The sequence below is a fragment of the Limanda limanda genome, chromosome 3 (genome assembly GCF_963576545.1).
Source record: "Limanda limanda chromosome 3, fLimLim1.1, whole genome shotgun sequence".
Taxonomy (NCBI): domain Eukaryota; kingdom Metazoa; phylum Chordata; class Actinopteri; order Pleuronectiformes; family Pleuronectidae; genus Limanda; species Limanda limanda.
The window spans coordinates 5,669,900-5,696,077 of NC_083638.1; the positions used below are offsets into that span (position 1 = coordinate 5,669,900).

A 26,178-nucleotide genomic window follows, 5' to 3' on the forward strand; every position below is an offset into this window, starting at 1 on the left:
CTGCTGGTGGTGGTGGTGGTGGTGGTGAGGGTGGTGGTGGTGGTGAGGGTGGATGACTCGAACCAGATTGGCCCTGGAAGAGGATTCCACCCGCTGATGGGTCGATGACACACTGTAAACACCGGCGCACAAGCCGGTCACGCTCGGCGGCCGACTGTTTACACACCTTGGCCGACAGATAAGAGGGAATTTCAGCTGCGCTCTGATCCAATCTGCCACAGGAGAAGTCTGTGTCAAGTGCTCCCGCTCTCTGCTTCCTGTGTTTTTATTGTGAGGGGGACAGATGGATGGGAGAGGTGGAGGAGGGAGGAGGAGGAGGGGTGGTGTCTCTCCCTTTGAGGGGCTGAATCTCTTGCTTTTGTGGCTGGTTTGATGCACACGCACACCGGCACACATGCAAGCGATCACATCACACAATGGCGCCAAAGATGCAATTTGTCAGCGTGCAGGAAATGGGATTCATCTTTCTTAACTCGGTGACTGGGAGATGCGGCAGGAATCGCACAGATTGAACCGGGGCTGTCAGCTGCCAAAAGTGATTCGGATAATGTGCTTTACTCGCTTCACACAAATGAGCCAAAGCCATAGAAACAATTAATGTCTTTCTGTTATTTGCATTCCGACGTCCTCAAGTCAGCCCACGCAGGGACAAAGTTTTATTTTACAGTGTAAATGCCTGCAGCTTTACATGGCTTAACAAGTGTCTACGTCTTAAATAATCATATCAATCAATATTTACTACTAGGGGACTTTTTCAGCTCAACTCAAATATTGCTTTTACCTTTTTTAATGTCTTCAACCAACTGATTTATAGGTTGTTTGATAGAATACAAGCCTTTCGCCTGCGTATCAGATATGCAAAGTTAAGAAAACTTTGAATTTACAGAAGAATCAAAGCAGAAAGTGTGCACATTTGTTCGTGTTCCATATATTCTGTTTTCTTTTTATTCATAAATATAAATACGTTTTTTGTCAAACTCTAAAATCCTCCATTTTCGCCATTATTTCCCCCAAGTATATACATCGATATTATGATTTCCTGCCTGATATACGTCCCAACAAATCCATCTAGCTCCGCCGTTCAAAAGCATTTTGTCTATAGCTGAATGTTAGCCGATATGCACAGATACGAAAACTTTGAATTTACAGAATAAACAATGCAGAAAGTGTGCACATTTGTTCTTGTTCCATATATTCTGTTTTCTTTTTACTCATAAATATTCAAGTTTATGGTCAAACTCAAACATCTTGTTGCAATTTCCTCCCAAAATATAAACATCCATATTAGGATTTTGTTCCTGCCTGATATACGTCCCAACAAATCCATCTAGCTCCGCCGTTCAAAAGCATTTTGTCTATAACTGAATGTTAGCCGATATGCACAGATAAGAAAACTTTGAATTTACAGAATAAACAAAGCAGAAAGTGTTCACATTTGTTCATGTTCCATATATTCTGTTTTCTTTTTAGTCATAAATATTCAAGTTTATGGTCAAACTCAAACATCTTGTTGCAATTTCCTCCCAAAATATTTATATCCATATTAGGATGTGTTTCCTGCCTGAAATACGTCCCCACAAATCCATCTAGCTCCGCCGTTCAAAAGCATTTTGTCTATAGCTGAATGTTAGCCGATATGCACAGATAAGAAAACTTTGAATTTACAGAATAAACAATGCAGAAAGTGTGCACATTTGTTCTTGTTCCATATATTCTGTTTTCTTTTTACTCATAAATATTCAAGTTTATGGTCAAACTCTAAAATCTTAGCATTGTCCCCCAAAATATAAACATCCATATTATGATTTCCTGCCTGATATACGTCCCAACAAATCCATCTAGCTCCGCCGTTCAAAAACATTTTGTCTATAGCTGAATGTTAGCCGATATGCACAGGTAAGAAAACTTTGAATATACAGAATAAACGATGCAGAAAGTGTGCACATTTGTTCATGTTCCATATATTCTGTTTTCTTTTTACTCATAAATATTCAAGTTTATGGTCAAACTCAAACATCTTGTTGCAATTTCCTCCCAAAATATTTATATCCATATTAGGATGTGTTTCCTGCCTGAAATACGTCCCCACAAATCCATCTAGCTCCGCCGTTCAAAAGCATTTTGTCTATAGCTGAATGTTAGCCGATATGCACAGATAAGAAAACTTTGAATTTACAGAATAAACAATGCAGAAAGTGTGCACATTTGTTCTTGTTCCATATATTCTGTTTTCTTTTTACTCATAAATATTCAAGTTTATGGTCAAACTCTAAAATCTTAGCATTGTCCCCCAAAATATAAACATCCATATTATGATTTCCTGCCTGATATACGTCCCAACAAATCCATCTAGCTCCGCCGTTCAAAAACATTTTGTCTATAGCTGAATGTTAGCCGATATGCACAGATAAGAAAACTTTGAATTTAAAGAATAAACAATGCAGAAAGTGTGCACATTTGTTCATGTTCCATATATTCTGTTTTCTTTTTACTCATAAATATTCAAGTTTATGGTCAAACTCAAACATCTTGTTGCAATTTCCTCCCAAAATATTTATATCCATATTAGGATGTGTTTCCTGCCTGAAATACGTCCCCACAAATCCATCTAGCTCCGCCGTTCAAAAGCATTTTGTCTGTAATTGCATAAAGAATGAAAACGCAGCTTCTATTGTATCTGGTGATATTGTTACAAAACTGATTAGACGGTGAATAATGCTGCCTGGGATTCTGTCTCTCCTTCCTTTTGTTGCTGCGGCGACACGAGGCTTCTTTTCCTGCCATGAAAATAAATGTGTTGATTATCCTTTCCCTCCTTTCTTTGACACGCTCACACCGGCACGCTGAGTGACGTTCACCTCCGTCCTGCTGGGTTTTCCCTCCTTTCTCCTGCCTTGACTGCACAATAATAATAAAAAAAAAAAAAAAAGCCATTACTCGGCCTTGTTGCCACATCACTGCGCCTCCTCCTCACCTGCAATATGATCCACATAAGCATCTGCAGCAGCCCGGGCGCCGAGCTGAGAGCAGAGATAAGCCGGCTCCATAATGAGGGTTCAGTCTCTGCTGGGCAGCGGGAAGGAAAGAATGGGTCCTTATGTGAATATCAACACGGGTCACATGAATGTATTAATGTCAAACCCAGAGTCCGTGACCAAGAAGGCTGGTTTTGTTTGGATGTGTTTGTAATGGGTCATATTTATGATATACTTCCTCTCTCTTTCATAGCACCGTGCCACATTGTTCTCTCCGAGCTGCTTTTGTTGTAGTTACACCCTGAGAGACTGGCACAGGTCTCCCAGTCGGTGGTGGAGCGCGGAGAGAGAGAGAGAGAGAAGAGCTGGCTGCAGAGGAACAAAGGTGCAAACAAAGAAGCCTAATGGTTGAACAGGAGAACTGCCAACTGGACGATTTTTATGAGGGTAGCAGAATATAACAAGAGAGGGTCTTAAAAGAATGAGACAAGAAGAAGGATCCACAGATCAGCACAAACGGCTTCGTGCAAATCACTCTGCCCTTGACTCAGACTCTGTCAGCTTAACCTGACTTCTACACACCGGTTACCTCAGCACCATCGGGCTAAAAAGAGCCTTTAGCTCATTTCCAAACACATTTCAAATATTGGCACAGGATCTGCCCAGCTCTGTGTGAGTGTGTGTGGATAGAGAGCAGGTTAAATCACCTTTTCTCTGCCCTTCATCCATTAGAAAATACTCTTTAACACCGTACAACTATTATTTAGATTAAAATCGCCGTGGCGTTCACACTACTTTGTATTTTCCGAGCATCTGAAAGGGATAAATTTGGATTCACTGTTAGCGTGGACGTCCAGAACAGAGATGTTTGGGGTCGATGACACAATCAGATCGGTTCTTATCAGTCACGACTCGACCACAGGTGCATAAGAAGCAAAATGCCATTTTTGTCTTTGTCAGTAGTATTTTGTGTAACTAAGCAACCACCTGCAGAGGAAACAGTTCCTGTTCACACTGGCATGCAAATGATCAAGTGATATTTGCATTATGTACACACTGTGTGTAACACAATATGACATTTTGGACGTAGAAACATTACAAAACAGAAGCTTGTGTGGACAGAGATTGTTCAACATATCGAAACGGGTTGAAAACATAAAGTTATGGATGTAACTTAAATATCTGTGGACTGACAGAGAAGCGCTGCTCAGATAGAGTTCTTCAATCCAGGATAAAGAGATGTTTTCTTGTCTTCAAAGGGAGCTTGACAGTCTGGTGCACTACAGTAGTAACATCTGACAGTTCTCCCTTTATGCCTCACACAGCCTCTTCATTTCTTTATCCAACTCTGCCCCGGGTGCAGGCTCCTAACCCCTGGAACCTCTTTAACTTACTGCGCTGACTTCAGATTCTATTCCCTCCTGAGCTCCTGCTTTTGGGAGTATTGCCCTGGATGCTTTGTGCGAGGTTACTGTAAGTTGTCTTTTTCTTTTTTGGGAAGAGGGTAACATCCAGTTCCAACTACAACAGTAATTGAGTCTCTCTCTCCTCTCCGTGTTGGATTGAAGGCTTTGATCTCTCCCGTGCGCCGGTGTTAAATGGTTTCCTCCAAATCGCTGTGAACACGCAGCGACTGGCTGCTCTGTTATCAGCTCCTCCTCCTCGCCGGACACTTTGAAGCCACAAACAACTCACTCTGAAAGGAATATACGCTGCGTATATACGTGTGCGTTTTCCTTAGTAGCCGTGGCGTCCGAGATTAAAGGCCGTTTGTTGGGATTATTGTCCAGAATGCACAGAGAGAAACTGTTATGGAGTCATTTGTGAGGGAGAGGATGCAAACCGGAGGCAGTGTCGAGACTGTGGGGCTTTCTCCCGAGGAAATAATCATATCCTTTATGTTTATATGACAGTAATTGTCCAGCGTAATAGTCCAGTAAATGTTCACTGGGAATCTAAAAAGCGGGAAACTGTGACTCGGCATCCTTGTTGTAATTTGCATGCTGATGCTTATCTTAACAAGGGCAGAGATTGAGATAGTTTTGAAATGTTTTTCGTGTCCGGGGCTGGTAATTGGCATCGAGCTTATCAGAGGAAGATTGGCGACACTTTACCAATCTGTGTGGGAAGTTGTTCTGTACACAACCGTTAAGAAAAAACTGCACAATGACAAAATGACAGCAGTCAAGGACAAAACAGCCAAAGAGCCAGACTTTGAAATCCGATGCTGATAAATTGCCGGGTGTTTGACTTTGCAAGGCATACTGGGTTATATTGATCCCCCCCACCACCCCTCCTTTTCTGTGTGTATGTGTTTGTGTGACTGAGTGTGATAGCAAAAAAAAAAGGGAATGCAATATTGTGTTTCATTAAAAAATCTATAGGATATCTCATTACAGCCACATGATTTTCTTTGGGTATCAGGGTGAGTTGGAACTGGGGGGGGTGGAGCTGCTGGATGGCAAGATAAATGGTCTTTCCTGTCTCAGATGACTATCTCCTATTTTTGTTGTTGGAGGAGAAAGGAGGAATTCGACTCAATCTTCCGGACTTCACTTCCCGGCCCATGTTCGCCAACCGCTCGCTGATTTTACGACCGCGGCAGATAACTCGTCCTTACGCGGCGAATCTAAAAACTTCTAAATCACACGATCTAGAGCGGATCTGGGCATTTGTTCCATACGTTAGCGATACGGGTTCGGTTTTATTGCCGTGTGATATGGATATCTTTCGGATACTAAATCTGTCTTTGCCTCCACCACCCAAAGCAGCTCTCTCTCTCTCTCTCTCACCGGGCCTTATTTTGAAATGTCTCCCACGTTCTGCTGGATCTGTGAAGTGTTGTAACTTCTAGCAGATCGAAAGGAGACACGTGTGTTTCCATTCTTCATCCTCTTTAGTGACTTCAGCCCAAAAGTTCAAGGTGCTTGAGTAGCACAGTGTGTTTTTTCTTTTTTCCTTGGCAGTATTATAAGTGTGCAATTTGTCTCAGCGCCTTCGCTTGAGAATTCATCTTAAAGTGCATTTTTTTACCCAAAACCAGCAGCTGCGGGCATCTAGCGCCATATTTTATTTCTTTGGCAGACATTCTCCAGCAATCCAGAAAAGGTTAGCCCAATTTTCCCGATCCTGACATTAAGTGATGCTGTTGACCTTTAGTCTGACTGCTCTGCGGGTGACCGGTTTACCGAGGAAACAAGCTGTTCCTCGCTGCTTCGCCTCCCAATTATGCACCGGGAGACGTTTGTTTCTGACGTCCTCTCGCACTGCACCCCCGCCCGTCTCTAAACCAGCGCTCCCAGTGTTCCCAGTGTGCCCGTCTGCGCCTCTGTCGTCTCAGAGGGCCAATCCTTCAGCGCCTGCCCATGGGGAGAATGATAAGAAGGGGAATTTGAGCCTCAATCAGTGCTGGCTAATTATCCCAACCAGGGGAGGTGAGAGAGCACCCCCCCCCTTTGTCTACTCAATCCCTGCTGGATCTCTGTCTTCCTTTCAAACACTCTGTTGGAGTTCTGTCCTAAATCAAGTGTTATTTTTCCATTTCTTGGTGCGTCTATTTATTTTAACATACGGGTGGGCCTCACTTTGTTTATCTACTAATTAAGCACTTTTACGTGTTTATGTTTCTCACTTTTCTAAGTGGATTTAAAATTTGGAAACATGATCGTTTATTCAGTTTCTCCTCCATGTTTGGATAGATGATACTTTTTCCATAGACAAAAGCATGTTTGTCTTCCATCACTGCAGTTTTAATGATATGTTTAAGCAGGGACAGAACCCTAGTTTAGCCCAATTACTGTCAGTGGGATCAAGTTTAATTAAGAGAAGTTTTAAACTCACTAATGTCGTTATTAAGAATGCGGTTTGATAACACCCTCTTCACATGCACAGGCGTAGGAACACAAGTATGCATATTTCAGAAACAAGCGTAATTGTAATAAACATTGATGAAAAATGAATGCTACACTAATGAGTGCAGAGCATGAATCACTTAGCATCGGGGGGGCCATTTCCCCAGACTCTGCAGAGGAGCCGTTTGTCTGCTCACCATTCGGCGTGCTCTTTAAAACTGCAACCAGAGACGCAGGGAAAGGAATCTACGAGTTTGACTGACGAAGCCACAGCAAGAAAAACAAGACGAGTCGCTGTAATTGGAATCGCCCCCCCCCCCCCCCCCCCCGGCATGGTTTGGTGGCTTTTGACCAATTAAAATACACAAAACATAATTTGGCAAGAATTTAAAGGGCACTGTGGGGTTTTCTTTGGAGGCAAAGGCCAGTGATGTTGGAGCTTTTGTCTTATTTGGTCTGGTGATTCATGCAACACTTTACAATGCTTAAAGCTACCAATTTATTTGATCATTGTGTCGTCAATGAAATCCATGACACGTTGACAAAAGGTCACAGATTTGTGTATTGCATATTTTGTCTGAGCAACGCAGACGTCTGGCTAAGACAACGGTAACAGTGAGTGGCATCTTTGAGCCTCACGCTGCCGAACAGGAAATGTGGGTCAGTGCGTGTGGTTATTGGGAAAGAAGGATTAGGTGCTGCTCACTAATTACTCTTATATTGCTTGTGACCATTCCAAAATACGGGCGCACGCGAACACGGAATGAGAATAAGAATCGCTCTGTCAGATTCTGCACATTCGACGGGTCTTTTCAGATTTGATACTTTGCCGGACACTTGCACTCAAAGCTTTGCTAATCCTATAAACCAGCCAATCATTTGGGTTGGATCCATGTCTTCATCTGATTAAAAAGAGACCGATATGCTTTATTAGAGTGACGTTTTCTGACAGTGTTCGGTCTGTCCGAGGCTGAGGTTGTTGCCGTAGTGACCCGGCTCTGCCTGTGACCCTGTCATGTTTTCTCCGGCCCTCCAGAGTTTTAACAATGGCAGACAGGATGACAGAGGAACTGCGAGCTGAAAAAAAATTGGATCCTTTCCTCTTTTTAATCTGCCAGTTGAGCGGGTGCCAGTGCAGGACAGCCAGTGTGCGCTAGGCGCCCCAATCATTTTGTCTATCCTCTTTATGGCTTGGCCTCAGCTTTTCTTCTCATCAGCTGCTGCTGCGGCGGCGAACACTGAGAATACCAGACGCTGGTGGGTTGTGGTCTCCCTTATAACAGCCACCCCCCCCTACCAGGCATGCCCAGCATTGTTCCTGGATTTAGCTCTTGTAAGAATACTTTGACCAACTCCGACACATTTCTGTAGATTGGAAAAGGAGCGAAAAAGCTATGACTTCCTGTGTCACTCAGCCCCTCCTTTACAGTTTGTCCTTGTGGGGTTTTGCCCTTTACTTTCCCTTCGGTGTTTGTCCTCCAGCCAGGTCTTTTCTTTTCTCAGGTGTCCGAACCCTCTAAGAATGCGTCTTAAGAGATAAACGTCTTTTTAAGACTTCAATACATTCATCTATCTTAATGAAACCGGCCCCTTCTCCTCTCTCTGCTCTGGTATGGTAATGCAATGGTTGTCTCCGCTCAAATCTTCACTGCTTTGATTGATTTCGAGTCAAGTGTCCAAATGTCAATTTTAGGAAAATGAAAGGGAAGTGAGCTACTCGCCTTTAACTTGCGAGCACTCCATAATCGAATCCTTCAAGGGACATTTGTACTTGTCCTTTGATTAAAAAAGGGGACAATTTTTTGTAGGAATGCTCCTATAAGAATACTTTGAGTGGCCGACACCAGCTCTGACAAATTTCTATGCTAGATTGGAAAAGGAGCGATAAAGCTATGAATTCCTGTGTCACTCATCTGCTCCTCTACTTCAGTTTGTCCTTGTGGTGTTTTGCCTTCACTTTACCTTTGGTGTTTGTCCTCCAGCCAGGTCCTTTTCTTTTCTCAGGTGTCCGAACCCTCTAAAAATGCGTCTTAAGAGATAAACGTCTTTTTAAGACTTGAAAACATTCATCTCTCTTAATGAAACCGGCCCCTTCTCCTCTCTTTGCTCAGGTATGGTAATGCAATTGTTGTCTTCGCTCAAATCTTCACGGCTTTGATTGATTTCGAGTCAAGTGTCCAAATGTCAATTTTAGGAAAATGAAAGGGAAGTGAGCTACTCGCCTTTAACTTGCAAGCACTCCATAATCGAATCCTTCAAGGGACATTTGTACTTGTCCTTTGATTAAAAAAGGGGACAATTTTCCCTCTTTTTCCCCAGATACATGCCTCAAATAAAGCAAGTCAGCCGCAGCCCACCAGACTACGAGTCCCTCCACATTCGGTCTCTAGATAATCGTTATTTCCCTGAGGTGTTTCTTTAGTGACAGATGGGTTTTAGGAGGGAGTTTGCAGAGATGGGAGGTGGATGAGGGAGTCTGCAGAGGAGGAGGAGGAGGGAATTGAGGTATAAAGATGAAGAGGGGGGGGGGGGGGGACGTGTGGGAGGGAAGCAGAAACAACCGTTTCCATTAGTGTCATTAAAACAACCCTGTGGAAGGACAAACAGCAGAGGGATGGAGGTAACGGCGAAGCGGCAGCTCGGTGAATTAAGTCCCGAGCTTCATTACAAGCAGCCGTCCCCCCCCCCCGTCTCTATTTTTACCTGCGTGAAAGGTTTCAATTTACCCTCCATGTGCTCTTAATGATTTTGTACTCTCGGCTTATTGTTTCCACATAAAGGCCACAAAGCTCCGGGATCCAGTGACACGGATACATGGCAGAGTGTGGAAGTCATATTCCTATCGGCGCAACAGCAATAATTGATTTCTATATCACTCTTTTCAGCGTGTGATTACCATGGAGCGGCGGCTGTGAATGCCTATCGAGTGTGTTTACTTTTCAGGATGTCCAAGCCACAGAAGGGCCTCTGTTGCTGGAAAGTGATTGGCTTTGAGAGAGAGGTCTGCTCTGTCTCAAGAGCAGCTCAATAAAGAGGGTAGTCAATATGGCTGCCTTCAGATGGTGGGTCAGGGAGGGAGGAGGCTTCCTGCTGAGGCAAGGGGAGAATAGGAGAGAACAGGGGGTCTTTGTGTGGAGAGCAGGCTCCCACTCACTCTTCTTTACTGCCTGTTCTGGGGTGTTGCACCTAACATTAGCAGCTTTTACACAGCTCGGCTGTAGGCAGGAATGTTGAGGGTTCTATTCTCCCAGAGCCAGATGGAGGAGATGTGGCCTGGCAGGACAGACAACACTGTTGTGTTACATGTTGTATGAAACTCAGACATGTAGGGACGGGGGGAAAAATCGATTCAGTTACGAATCACGATTCAAGATTCAAGATTCAAGATTTTTTTATTGTCAAATGAACAGAGATAACATGAAGTATTCACTGTCATTGAAATGCTTGGGTCACACACTCTCTTTAAGCAATGCTCAGTAATTTCAACCCAAAAAAATAAAATAAAAATAGAAATAGTATAAAATAGAATAAAAAAGAATAAAATAGAATAACAATGAAATAGAATATCAAAAATTTAAAATGGAAAATAAAATATATACATCTAAATATATATATTTACAGATGAATGTTCAGTTTGTGCAGTAGTGCAAATATTCAAATAGGCTTATTATGGTGGTGGTGCAAATATGCAAATATTCCAGGGTGCTGGTTTGGTGGAGTTATTGCAGTACAGAGGAGTTTAAAAGTCTTATGGCCTGGATTCTTGTGAATGACGATATTTAAATCGCCATGCTGCCTCCAAAAGCGATTTAAACTTATTTATTGGTTTATATGGGGGGGAGCAGATTGACCAGCTCTTGTTTTTGCACAAGAATCTAAACATACCCAAGCACTAGCTTTGCATCGCCTACATGCAAACAACAATAGCTTCTTTTTGTTGATTTCAAAGTTTATATTCTAAGTAAACTTTTATTCATTCTATTTAATTTATCTTTTATTTATTGTTTAAAAGTAGCCTAAGTGGCATACATTTCTTAATCTGTCAGTTTGTGTGCAGTTGACAGGGGCTATACAATAATAGGGCACATTTTTATTTCTTTTCTCTATTGGCTGCCCGGCAGTCATTAAGTTAATGTTAATATTTAAAATAAAACTTGTAAAGTGAATTTGACTGTGTTGTATTTGAAGTTATGATTCAACTCTTTTCCATGGTCCAGTATTTAAAAAAAAAATACATTATCGTATCGCCACCTAAGTATCGTGATAGTATCGTATCGGGAGGTCCCTGCCGATTCCCGTCCCTAGTGACATGCTACCTAACCCACTCACTGGAGCAGCATTATTCCGTCTTTGTTTGATTCAGGGTAAACACGCGAAGTTGCCCTAACGACAGTTACTCCTAACAAATGGAATACCTGGATCTCTGTTCTCTGGGAGTATTTCTGCTGCAGGAGTCGCAGCCTGTAGATTTTGCTGGTTCTGAAGCCGGCAATGATCCTTGTCAGCAAAGTGAATTTCCCGGCTGCTCTGGACTTGGCCCCGATTGATACATCTGCTTTTCACGGTTTCCCAAAACCCCCGAGCAAAGTGATCTCGGCGTTGTGGCCCTACGGCCTGCGAACAAATTAGCTGAATTTTCACACACCTCACCTTGACAGTAAGCCCTGGAACGTATGAAACTAGCTTTTAGCAGTGGATCAAGGTGGAGAAACCCAGCACTAGCTCCGTGTCTCTGTTCCCTCTCTCGTCTGGGAGTGAGGGAGCAACTGGGAGGGCGAGCGAGCACGGCAGCAGATCAGGGCTCCACCTTCAACTGGGCTCCCAAAGCTTTTATGACTGCTGAGCAAAGTGGATTTGGGACCAAAGTAACAGCCCAGACTTATCAAGCAGACAACCTCATTTTCTAGCCCCTTGCTCTCCGCTTGCTCTCGCTGCCCGGTGTGGAGGTTCCTATTTCTCAAAGACAAACGGGACCCCTCCACACTGCGGGACCTGAATGGATTACTGTAATGTGGTTTCTGACACCTCCTTCCTACTTTAACTCTGCAGCGGTGTTGTTAAAAGCCTGCAGTGTTTCAGCACTAATGAATTCCGGGCATGGGGATCTGTGTGTTCACCATTGAGATTGCAAGATCAATTAATTTTGTTCTGTGGTGCTTCGTGTAATTTGACTAAAAAACGTTTCTTTGCAAAAGTCAGAATTGTTGAAGAGTCAATCTCATCTTCTTCTGTTCATGACATCCTGCTCCAGGTATTTTCCGTGTCCTCTGATGATGTATGAGAACATGTGCACTGTTAGAATCCATCTTGAAGACACAGCTCGTTCTGAAGTTAGTTCTCTGGAAACATTTGAGACAGAAGTGAAAACCCAGTGACTGAAGGCCGAGGCTGAAAAGAGGAGCTTTTGAGGAGTTTGAGGAAAGTGATGTGTTTTCTGAATGGAAACTTTTTCAAGTAATAACAGTAACTCAATTATCAGCAGAATATGTCACCTTTTAAATGTCTCCTTCACATGCAGTCGATAAAGATCCTTGTTTCCTGCTGAGATTTTTTATCTTATCTTGCTCCTGCTTTGCCTTTGCTCATTATCTTTCTCACACCCTTTCCTGACAAACAGTTGGTCTGTTCATTGTTTCAATATGAACTGCAGACACTGACTTTGTGAGACACAACTTCATCTCCTTCTTACCTTGTTGAAAGATCATAGGCCTTTATTTGTCTTAGTAGTTTTTTCCGATATTGAGCTAATGATTAAGATGTTTAGGTCTTTCTGTCATTATACCATATTACCTCATAGCTATATGAGCCAGTTTCAAAGAAATACAAATATTTTTTATTTGACCGAATTCTTCTTGCACATTCCTAGACCTTGCGAGAAGGTTTACATCAATATATATTTTGAAGCTTTTTTCACTGCTGGTTCCTCTAAATGCAACAAAAATGACAATACAAAAATTAAGCAATGTGGACATTTGGGTTTGCTGATGTTGCTTTGCATCAACACAGCTTTTGTCTGCACACAGTGAATCCAGCAGGGATCACACTTGCACATACCGTATTGTTCTACTTTACCTTATCCTTTCCTTCCTGGAGTTTGGACTTTGACCTGAAGAAGTTGTATCATTGTTTTGCTGTCATGTCTGTTGCTGTGTGTGTTCACCTGTCTGCATAATGAGGGAATGTTGTGAAAAAGAAAACAAGTTGAGTTTAGAACAAACCGTCCCCTAACCCCATTCTGCATCCGTTAACCCTGCTCTCCTCACAGTGGACGTTATACGTGCGACTGAAAGCAGATGGTTCGCCATTTTGTCATACAGTAGCGTTGAAGCTAAGCCCCCCCCCCCCTACTGCTCCGACAACTGCAAGATGTTCTTTTTTTAAAAACTGGAAACGTGGTTCAGACTTGGACCTGGAAGCGCCGCCCAGTCCACACACACCCACTGTTTCACCAGCGTAAAGCAAAGATGATGAAGCATGCCATGGTGCCACTGGTCTGCAGGAGTGACGAATCCTCCCCCCCCGCTGCTACTCCACTCTGGTCTCTCTCTCCATCTGTCATGTGCACCATCAGTAAAACACATTGGCTGGTTTTGTCAGATTAGGCCCCAGTTTGCACGCCGGGCTGAGTTTATGGATTTCCTGAAATCAGCTGCTTACCTCAGTCATATTTAAAACCACCCACTTACTGCTGCTGGCTACTCACTCTGCTCAGTCAGAGTTATAAAACGTGTTGTGCTGGGTTCGGATGTTATGTTTTATTGCTTATTGCTGTTTATTCACTTGAGTCTCACGTCCACTTCTGCCTGAAGGGATGTTTAAAATAAGATATTACGTGTTTGAGCACTTGTGCGTCAGCAGATCTAATAAAGTTTGTATCATGAACATTTTATTTGCCTACATTGAGAGACGTGCACTTCTCTCTCGGCCTGTTCCGATGTTTATTTTTTCATTTATGTCAGAGGACTAACCTGCAGAGTCAGATGTTCTGTCTCTCCAAGAACCATGATTGACAGGAACCATTAACATCTAAAAAATACACAACTTTTAAATAAACTTTCCTTTTTCTGCAGAAGGGGAAGCTCAGAATACAGAAGTTATCGGACTGAGCTTCTTTAATAAAATAAAATCCTCTTTCCTTTTAATTCCATGAGTTTGCTCGTAATGGATTTGGTCTTTTCCCTGCTGATGAAAGATAAAAAGAGATATGAGGCCAAACCCCAGCTCTGACCATTGAGACTGAATGGGGGCACTTATCCTTCTTTTTCTATTCTAGTCTTCTCCATCAGGGAATAAGTCTGGAGACAATTGCACAACTTGTATCGTCTTACATTCCTTCCCTGCTGTGAAAGTGGAAAATATGCATTAAATCCAGTCACTTTCTGCAGCGTTTCTCCTGTAATAGTTTTTTCCTTTCGGGGGAACTTGGTCCACAGAGGACAAGCCGCCATGTTGCCAGAATTATGGGCCGTGCTTTACATAGCTTCTCTCTTTGGATCTCACACTTGGGACTTGGAGCCGTGAGGTGGAGAAATTACCTCCCGGTAGTTAAATAGCTGAACCATTGACATAGCGTCTTCCTCTCTCCCCTTTCTGTCTTGTTTCCTCTCTTTCTCTCTCTTTCTGCTCTCGCCCTCCCCTGGAGACGTGCCATTTTCTTGGAAGAGAGCAGGCATATTTTAAACTGCATTTAACATTCAGCCTCTTATTTCACTCCGTTCGCTGCATTATTAAAATACCTTCACACCCCCTTAATTATTTTTTTCCAGCTCTCCCTTTCCCTGCAGAACTGATAATTGGTGTTATTTATCTAAACAATACCACAGTGCGACTCTTAGGGTGCGAGCGCTTGAATAATGGATGAGGACAAATACGAAGCAATTGCACTTACTCTGGCGGTGGCACTATCCCTGTCAACGCACCGCTGCCGTTTATGCTCGCGGAAAAGGAAATGGCAACCGCGTTCCACGGCGTTCACTCCATCGCCGCTCGCTCTCTCGCTACTTATAATAAAGCAAGACGTGATATGAACTTGCCAGGGAAGCTAGACTGGGTTAAATATGTCGGTTCCTCTTGTCTAATTCCAGCAGGGTTTGTGGTTTCCATAATGAAAAGCCTCTCAGAGACGCAGGGATCGGCGGAGGAATGATGGAATGAACGAAAAAAGGAGGTTTTGCTTCGGGGACGTTTCAGTGTATTCAGAGTGTTTGGGGCACTCGGTGTCCTGTAGTGTTCTTTCACTGCAGCCAGCGGCACGTTTTGTGAGAGAGCTTTTGAATGTGCCACTGAAGTTCATGACATTTCAGGAGATGTGACTTCACGGTCCCACGTGTTGTAGCGGAATAGACATAACTCTGTTTTCCTGGGAGTGAAAGTGTGATGGGCAGCATTCCTGAATCCTCCACTGTAGAATAAATGCAAATACCACATTTTTGCATTCTTGGGTTTGAGCAGCTACACACACTTGCCTCGGTGTGATGCATCACATCTAGGGTTGCAAAATTCCGGGATATATTCAAAGTTGGAAACTTTCCATGGGAATTAACGGGAACTAACGGGAATTAACGGGATTAAACGGGAATATACTGGAATTTACGGGAATAAACTTGAAATATTGTGGATAATTTATACTAACTGTATTTACCTTGTCATATACAGACATAAATATAAACATTTTGTTTTGTCATAGGCTGATTTGAGCCCTGAGGAAACTTTGGGCACTTGACTATATGCTTCTGCATCGTTGTGTCATTCTTAACATAGGTCTTTGCACAGTATTTGCTAATGTACACAGCCTTTCCTTCTACATTGGATGGGGTGAAATGTCTCCACACATGAGATAGTGCACGTGGCATTGTTCTGTAGAATAAGATGAGAAAAAAGTTTGTAAAAAAACACTAATGCAATGCCAGAGATATAAATAGTTAGCCAAACAATTGGAATCGTCTGTAAACATATTTTGCAATTTATGGATAAATGAATAGAAACAAGCTAGATGAACAGATGAACAATCCTCAATCAGCATGCTAATATATTTTCCCCAGTAATATCATGGAAACTTACCTGACTAGTCCTGCACTCTACAGCAGGCCTCAATAGCCCTCTGTAGAGTGAAGGATGCTGGGAGTTATCTGTGCATGTGATGGAAGAATGCAAAGTGGAGGGTTGAAACTCAACGTGCATCATGTGCTTCATTCCATACATCTTTAAAATGGAGTTTTGAATGATGTTTTTATTGCTCAGCGTTTAATTTGCGTATTTTTTTTTTTTTTTTTTCAAAATTCCCCAAATTCCCGAGCTATACTTCCCATGGAAAGTTTCCGCCCCTTTGCAACCCTAATCACATCATATCATGATTAAGCTCTTAACATTCCAGCATCAGACACACACTCAAGAGTTGAATTCCACAGACACACGCTGGTATTTCCAGTAGATGAATGATATCAACATTGGCCTCAGCTGCTGTGAACATGGAATAAACGAGTTGTTTGACATTAACACGATTTCTGTTTGATGTATTCCTCCCGGCTGCTCGGGTCCAAGTGTCTCACCTCCGCCCTCTCTCCTCCTCTGTTGTCTCCCAGGTTCAGCAGCGCAGCCCTTCTCCCCCTTCTGGTTCACGGTGGAGCCCCAGGACACGCTGGCCATCCGGGGCAACTCGGCCATGCTCAACTGCTCCGCCCACAGCGACGCGGCCACGCCCACACGCATCGAGTGGAAGAAAGACGGCACCTTCATGAGCCTGGTGTCGGACGAGAGGCGGCACATCCTCCCGGACGGCGTCCTGTTCTTCAACCACGTGGTCCACTCCAAGCACAACAAGCCCGACGAGGGAACCTACCAGTGCGTCGCCACCATCGACAACCTGGGATCCATCTCCAGCCGCACGGCGCGCCTCATGGTAGCAGGTACGTTCTGCTGGATTCATCACCTCAATTCCATTGTTTGTTTTTTTTTACCATATTCTTATTTGTTTATTTGTTTATTTAGAAGGATCCCCATTAGCTATACCCTAAGACAGAGCTACTTTTAGTGGGGTCCACATTTAAAACATACATACAGATATCAAACATTTGAAACATACGTTAAATTACAAATATCAAAAGTTAAATTCTATTAAAATAATGATCCTACAATTTTGTATAACTTAGTGGTTATGCAATTTTACCTCTGTCAAGATATAAAACACTGATATATCCAATTCCATAGAAGCGGAAAACTGCAAACCATGTAAGAGAATACTACACATTTATGTACAGTACAACACCATCTAGTGTCACAAGTATGCTGTACCCAAGTGTTTCATTATTTGCTTTTTGAACATACATTTAGGTGTCACGTTTATAGTTTCTGTTGGTAGTAGGTTCCATGACTTCACGGCTCTGTATCCCACAGTTCGTTTAAGAGAATTGGTATTAGCTCTGGGGAGTGAAAACCTATTATAAATGCGTGGCAACTTGTTTGGGAGTTAAGTTTAAATGAATCCTGCACGTACACCAGCGAATGCTTCGTGCACCTACCTGATAGCTAATGAGTCGTCTCTCAAGGACCATGCATGTGAATGTGTACAGTGTGTTTGGCTGATACGTGAAAACAAAACCTGTGTGATAGTGACCTCACCAAACTCTCTATTAGCTCCTCTCAGCTCTCAACCTTTATCGGGGCCCATTGAGCCACCGTAATTGAATCCACCCGCGTGGATGCGTGTAAAAGAAGGTCACGCTTATGAATGGAAAATAAAAAGTGGTATTTGAAAATGCACGAGTGCCGCGTCGATTAGACAAACATCATCAAAGAACAACTCACACATCGTTCTGTCAGGCTTTTTCGCTTTTTCTTTTCCTTACATTGATCTGTGAAGGTACATTCGTGCCGTATAAATTATCTCCTTCTTTGATTTCCATTTCTCTGAGGTGTTCTCTTCTCCATGGCAGTGCTGCAAAATCACACCCACATAAGATCTGGAGTTGTTGTTTTTTTTTGTTGCCTTCCCGATTTCAGTGATTGTTTTTGGCCGCACTTCAGAGCCACATCCCCAAATGTGTGAGAGAGTTGTTGAGTTTATGATCAAGTAACACTAATGTTTAGCTGAGTACTGCGTGAGAGACTTGGACAAAACTAAGCTATTTTAGATGGAAAGAAGTCGTCAGTACAGCTTATTATGTAAATCAAGATGGACAATGTGTCTTCACCTTCTCTCAATGAACACAAATTAAGCCAAATCATTCCACATATGGGTGCCACCCTCTTCTGAAGTCTTTTTAGGGATGTGTCCCCTCTTCTGCTTTGTTAAACAGTCTATGGTAGTGACCAAGAGACACACTTCACCTCCTATACTCTGGTTTGTGATTGGCTGGGAGGAAGAGCAAGTGTTCAACAGTAGCTCAACAGTAACAAAGCTTCTTCTACACATGTACTGCAACCTTGGGCTTTTCTAGACCTGGTCCAGAGAAGCAAACGTCCCCTTTAGTTGTACGTATTGAATCTGTACAATTGACTAATGTTTAGCTGAGTCCTACATGACAGACTGAAGTTATGCAAGATTCCCCCATTGGCTTTGGCTCTTTCAAAATAAATCTGTGAATCAGTTTATATCATCGGTGCCTTTTAGTGACTTTAGTGACAAATTAACGACTTCTTGGATAAACCTGAGTTATTTCAGATGGAAAGAAGTCGTCAGTACTTTCCATTATGCAAATCAAGATGGACAAGGTGTCTCCACCTTCCCTCAATTAAAAAAAACAAATCCAAATCATTCCTAATATGGGTTCCGCCCTCTTCCTTCTTCTGAAGTCTTTTTAGGGAGTCTATGGAAGTGTCTTGTCACCAAGAGACACACTTCACCTCCTATACTCTGGTTTGTGATTGGCTGGGAGGAAGAGCAAGTGTTTGTTAGCTTGACGGAAGCTCAACAGTAACAAAAGTTCTTCTACACATGTACTGCAACCTTGGGCTTTTCTAGACATGGTCCAGAGGAGCAAACGTCCTCTTTAGTTGTATGTATCAATCTGTACAATTGACCCAATGTGCTGTCAGATAAAGGTCTGACACTGAATGCAGGAAGAAGCACGATGATGATTCTCAGCATATTGAGGTTCAACAGACTTCAGCTACTTCCTCGGCTTTGTACGCTGACCACACACAGTCCAGCCGTTTACCAGATTTGTCCTCGTGGTGTTTGTCCTTGACTCTTTCAGCCATTTGTTCCGTCTCCTCTATACATCCTTTCCCAGAGCCTGAATGTGTTGCCCTCCTGGATAAATGCTTGTAAACAGGTCTGCATCCTTTTTCTTTCTCCCCTCCTTCTTTTTAAATTACTGGTCCTACAATGTGACCTTGTTCAGTTTTGGGAACAGCAAGTGATGTGGGATTATTTGGTGTTTGGAGTCGAGTTGTGCCCTGAAATTCAATTTTGCAGCCGGAGGAGTCGCAGAATGCATTTACTGTGTGTGCGCTTTCTGCTCCACAGTGCTCTCATGGATTCTGAGACGGGGACGAGCGAGAGAAAGAGAGAGAGAGAGAGGCCTCTTGTTGACAATGGGATAGTGCAGTGTAAGCCTCTCGGAGTGTTTGTGTGAAGTTACAACGTCAGGCTGTGATTCAGTTTGTTTTCGTGGGCTTTTTGAGTTACACAACTCTGAGGACGATACATTGGAGAGATAGTGAACGTTTCGCCTTCACCACTCAGAGACTCAATCAGTGGTGACGGAACGTGTAAAAGGATTTCTTCAGTTTAGACTTAACCTTAGAATCTATTGTCCTAGACACCATGTTTTCACCCGAGATGAATCATTGAGAGAAGACCCATTTAGATACTGATCATTAGGAACTTTGAATTAAAAGCTGCATGTTTACTTGTCTCCTTGCTTCACCTGCAGTAAATACTAAAGTTGCAACTGATAACAAAAGTCAATACTTTAGATCAAACCATAGTTTTCAGGCAAGGATCTTTTTTTTTTGATAAGCAGTATCGCAATGAACCAAAAACACATTTTCAGCTTTTACACAAATCAAAGCGTGTTCCTTCTCCGCCCGACCTCAGTGCTCCGTCACCAAACTGGAGAATCACAGGTGTTGGTGCATGAAGGAGCAGATGCAGGTGTTCTGGCTTTTTGAGTTACACAACTCTGAGGAGGACACACGGCCACTGGAGAGATAGTGAACATTTCGCCTTCAACCACTCAGAGACTCAATCAGTGTGACGGAACGTGTAAAATCAGTTCTTCAGTTTAGACTTAACCTCAGAATCTATTGTCCTAGACACCGTGTTTCCACCCGAGATGAATCATCTTTGAATTAAAAGCAGCATATCTACTTGTCTCCTTGCTTCACCTGCAGTAAACACTAAATGTGAGTCTGATAACAAAGCTCAATGCTTTGCATCAAACCATAGTTTTCAGGCTAGGATCATCTTTTGGGGGATAAGCAGTATCGCAATGAACCAAAAACCCATTTTCAGTTTTACACAAATTGTCGTCAGAGCTTGTTCTCACTCCGCCCGACCTCAGTGCTCCGTCACCAAACTGGAGAATCCCAGGTGTTGGTGCATGAAGGAGCAGATGCAGGTGTGCTGGCATCTGTGCTCGTCTTTAAGTCTGTTGAACGGCAGCAGTGCAGTCGACAACATGTCCTGAGCTTCATCAATACCCGTCACCGCGGCTGCATCGACGTGTGATGAGGTGTGTGTGTGTGTGTGTGTGTGGACGGGACTTGTTTATTGTTGCTCTGCCGAGACGTGTTCTGCTGTCAGACGTCCTCACAGCCAGTGGGATCTACCTGGGTCAACCGTGATGGGATGTGAGATTCAATCAATTTCTACTTGAAGAGCGGAGCAGGTGAAATCTGTCATCTATTAAAGGAGCACGCACACAAGCATACGCACACAAGCATACGCACACACACACACACACACACAGGCACACACACACACACAGGCACACACACACACACACACACACACACACACACACACACACACACACACACACACACACACACACACACAAGTACTTTTCTCATGGAAATTCATAGACACAAAGCCTTTAACCATTATGCATCTATTTAAGGACAATTCTTGGACACATTAAGCTATTGCATTTATGTTTAAACACACACACACACACACACAGACACACACACACGCACAAGCACTTTTCTCATGGAAATTCATAGACGCAAAACCTTTAACCATTGCATCTATTTAAGGACAAATCTTGGACACATTAAGCTATTGCATTTATGTTTGCACAAACACACACACACACACACACACAAACAGACACACACACAAGCACTTTTCTCATGGAAATCACAGACGTAAATGCTTCAACCATTATGCATCTATTTAAGGGCAAATCTTGTACACATTAAGCTATTGCATTTATGTTTCAACACACACACACACACACACACATATAACACACACACACACACACTAGCACACACACACACACAACCACTGATGTATCTCCGGCTGGCTGGCAGGTGGCCAATAAAAAGGTTAATTGCGGTGTAGACGGAGCAGGCCATTAGGCCGCCATCAGACCCAGGAGCGATGGCGGAGTGGGCGTGACCTCTCAGACGAAATGATGGAATGAGTCACGGGTGGCTGGCGTGGCAGCGAGCTGATCTGACAAACACCGAGGTGATATCAGGGATTGATTGCTCCGAGACGTGCGGCTCATTGTTCTCAAGGAAACACATCTCCACCATCACCTCCGAGTCGCACCAGGCTCCGGCTCCTGATAACTTTCTTTGTCGTTCTTCACATAAACGCACAAAAGGTGTAAGATTGTAAAATGTCATAAGATATCACAAGGATCAGGTAAACGTTTCCATTGTGAGGAAACAGAAGTACTTTTTGTATTTGAGGCTTCGGCTCGAGAGGCAGAGTTGAAGTTTCCTTCGGCGATACACTGAACTCCAAATTGCCCCTGACGGCTGTTCTGTCAGAGTGAGTGATGTGCGATGGAAGCGCCGTGTGAATGTGTGTGTGAATGTGTGTGTGAATGTGTGTGTGAATGTGTGTGTGAATGGATGAATGTGACTTGGATGGTAAAGCACTTTAAGACATAAAAACACGATTCAGGGAGCTTGAGGATCCACAAAACCACCAACTCATGTTTTATTATTATTCTGTTACTTGGTAACACACTAGAGATATGTAATTTATATAGTTAAGTACTATAATGCAAGAAAGATCCCATTTCACTTCAACGGGTTAAATGCAAATCACTCTATAAGATGTGAATATTGATATCTTTCTGCCGTCTATGCTTTTTTTTATAGGAGAGAATAGACAGAATATTTATGGCTTTTGTAAAATGTCAAGTTCAGTTTTTTCTTTGCACTGATCTCTTTGATTTTAAATCAAATGTAACTGTAACACTTTGGAGAAGCACTATAATGTTATGTGACTTGTGAAGATCTAAATGATCAGTTAAATCACATTTCTCAGCATGCAAGGGTTTTGGAAATAATAGATTTCCCTCAACTTTCAATGTATTATGATTAATATTACATTTTAAATGCTCCGTGGTTATAAACAGAGCTCGATCGATCTGTCGGGAGCCAATAAAATCAGTTAACAAATAAAATCTGCGTAATATCACAGACATATTGATGTCAGAGTTAATGGTTGCTGATATTTAAATGTTATTTTACAGGATAAACAATCTGTTAAAGATGCGTACATTTTACATTAAATATGTTTATTTTCTCCATTTTATTGATTTCAAGTTTTCTGTTTATTTACATTTATCAGCATCGGAAATGTTTTACTCAGTATCAGTATCTACCCTCAAAAATCCATATTGGCCGGGCTGTACTTATATAAATACACTTTATATTGCAGCTTCTGTAAGAATAAGGTTTCCTGGTTGTCCGGACAAATATTGCTCATCTTTGAAGTCGTACTCATCGTCTTTGTGTTTCTTCTCTGCTCTTGCTTTGTCATCCCTTCAGTTTTTAGCCTGTGTGTGTAGAGTCAGATACGCAGGAAACACGAGCCGACCAAGAAGAAACCGAGAGAGAGAGAGAGAGAGAGGGTGGGTGGGGGGGGGGAGTGTGGCCTTGTCTTCCTGGTCTTATGTATTCAGTGTGCGTCCCTGTAAGAGAAAAGGAGGTGGAGAAAAATTACAGGGCAGGGAGCGAGCGGGGGGGGGGCGAGCGGTATAGAGCGGTGATGACCGGGACGCGGAGCGAGACGTAAGAAATGAGGAATCCCATCTGAACCATCGGCAGCTCCGAGCTCCGCCCTCCGTCCCCATCGCTCCGTGGTGAACTCCACCTCCACCGCCACTTAACAGGGAATCCTCCAAATGAGAAAAGAGAGAATTAATTTCTTCTCTATTCCAGAATATTGACTTATTGGTTTTTGGGTTTCTGCTCCTCTTTTTTTTTTTCTCGTGTTTTCCTTTCTTTCCTTCTCACCCGTACAATACTGTGGAATATGAAGATAAGCAAACCCCACTTATTACTTAGCTTTGATATGGTGACTGAAATCGAATTCCACCCCCCCCCCGCACTAATGGAAATTATAAATTGAACACCAACACTCGCCATGTGTCATGTGTGTTGCTTCATATTTAGGCGTGCTCATCCTTTGATAGTCTGACACACTTTGTAGGATTTAGGGCTGTTGGCAGATTCTTTAATCCCCTTTTTTTGATGTATTTGAATATGTTTTTTTTATTTGGACGGGGGGGTGGAAATGGGAAAAACTGCAGATTGCGTCACTGTTGCAGTGGAACTCCTTTGTGGCGTCGCAGCAGACGCTTTGTTGGACACACAGTTGATTAATTAAGAAGGCATCGCTTGACATTGGGAAATAATGTGTTTTGACAACATCAAGTGGATGAAGACTCACTTTGTGTAAAACATAACAATGATGCACAGGCAGTGAGATTACCATGGTGAGCAAGATTCACTGTAAATGCCTTTTAACTGTATGTGTGATTCCTTTAGCGTGACAAACATGAATACTTACAGTATGAAGCCTAATATTTCCTACGCAGCTGTAATTCATTGTCCATGAGTTTCACAATTGACTGAAGAGCCAAGATTACGAAACAAATCAAAATGCTGTTAATGAAATATAGATTTTAAAAGCTACAACAACAATAAAAACCCTTTAACAAAGGTACAATAAATAGAGAAAGCTCAATAAATTGGAAAAAAACGTATAATAACAATATTAATGGATGGATTCAATGTAATTAAAATAAATGAATCTCTATAAAACCGTATTTATTCAAAAATCCTGACTAAAGAGATATTTCAGAGCAGTACTGTGCATGTGACATGTTCACTGGTGCAGTGTTTGTGTTAAAATCAATACGGAATCTGACAGGCAACCAGTGCAGGGACTTTGTGTTGGATATGAAAGATGCGGAAAATCATTAAATCCTCACATATGAGAAGCTGCGACCAGCAAAGACCACTTTGTTTGTCATTTTAAGCTTATTAAAATGATTTTCTTATAATTAAGATAATTGCTGCTGTTAGTTATATCAGCTCATCTGTTGCACCTCCAAAACTCTACCTGATTACAACACACACACACAAACACGCACACAAACACACAACAAAACAAAGGCAGTTATCTCCGAGGCCGATCTGGTCCCAGCTCCACACGGAGATAAAACCCAATCTGATGAAGTCTCATCGTCACAAACACTTGTTCTCATGAGCCTGGAGAGACTGAGCTGATCACACGGCTCCACTCGTCCGTCCTGATCATTTCACTGCATCCTTTCTTCACACTGCTTCTCTGTCTCCCTTTCATTTCTCTCTCTCTCTCCCCTCTTCCTTCTAACTCTCTCCGTCCTTCCTCCAGCTTAATCAACCTCCTGTCCTTTCCTCTTTACCTGCTTTACTACCACCCTGTCCTCCATTTTCTCTTTATTATCCCTTCAGTCCTCCACCTCTCTGCTGCTCCAACATGCCCAGTGGTGGACCCACACTACACACACACACACATACACACTCATTTTGCAGTTCCACAGTCGCTGCACTGAAACCATAAAGCAGCAAAATGGCAAACAAACAGTAATAAATCTCAAAAACAACAAAAAAAACAACATTCTCAAAGGAACCCACTGAAAGAAAAAACCTCTTTTCCTCTTAGAAATGTAATCTTTAGATGTGAGCGTGTGTACGTGAGTCTTGACTATACGTTGTGTAGGAAGCTGGATACATTTTACACAACCGAAAACCCTTTTGCTGTAATGAAACATTCCTCTCCAGTCGTATGTTGCCTTACTGTATTTCAAACGCCTCTACAGCCCGTCACATTATACAGGTGTCTCTGATCTGCACCAGCAGAAATTGGTTATTTGATCAAACGTCTTTCTGCAGCGTCAAAGCATTTCTTTTCTTCCCAAACTTGGAAAACAGATCCCACTTATCAGCTGTGAATAAATCACCACATTATACTTTTGTAGTTGTCTGACAGCAGAAACTACAAGGAGCCACACTCAGTGGAGTGTGAGTCTCTGCCCAAGGCCGACCAACCCTACACATGGTTGTGTAAAGGGACGGGAATCGGCAGGGACCTCCCGATACGATACTATCACGATACTTAGGTTGCGATATGATATGTGTTGCGATTCTGTAAGTATTGCGATTCGATATTACGATTTCTCGGGATTTCTTTTGGTTATTTTTTTTTTAAATACTGGACCATGGAAAAATGTTGAATCATTCCTTCAAATACAACACAGTCAAATTCACTTAGAGCTTTACAAGTTTTATTTCAAATATTAACATTAACTTAATGACTGCCGGGCAGCCAATAGAGAAAATAAATAAAAATGTGCCCTATTATTGTATAGCCCCTGTCAACTGCACACAAACTGACAAATTAAGAAATGTAAGCCACTTAGGCTACTTTTAAACAATAAATAAAAGGTAAATTAAATAGAATGAATAAAAGTTTACTTAAAATATAAACTTTGAAATAAACAAAAAGAAGGCTATTATTGTTGTTTGCATGTAGGCGATGCAAAGCTACTGCTTGGGTATGTTTAGATTCTTGTGCAAAAACAAGAGCTGGTCAACATTCTCTGGGGTGATGTTGCTCCCCCAATATATCCCCCCAGGTATAAACCAATAAATATGTTTTTTAAAAAAAAAATCGATTTGGGAGGCAGCATATCGATTTAAAATCGTCATTCACAAGAATCGCGATTGTAACTGAATCGATTTTTTTCCCCCATCCCTAGTTGTGTAGTTATCATAGTAGAAAGAAGTGGTCTGATAACCTAAATTATTTATGTCATAATCATCAGCAGTGGATTTGAAAACCATCGAACACATACATTTCTCTCAATCATGAACTAGAGAAATATACTTAA

At 42.4% G+C, this 26,178-nt stretch overlaps 1 protein-coding gene across 1 annotated transcript in view; it reads left to right on the forward strand.

The window, feature by feature from the left end:
- Positions 1-26,178, forward strand: part of neo1a (neogenin 1a) — a 195,157-nt gene that overhangs the window by 53,528 nt on the left and 115,451 nt on the right. Inside the window, exon 2 of the mRNA XM_061068175.1 lies at positions 16,408-16,731. Within this exon, the coding sequence (XP_060924158.1) occupies positions 16,408-16,731 (324 nt within the window). The remainder of the gene's footprint in view (positions 1-16,407; positions 16,732-26,178) is intronic.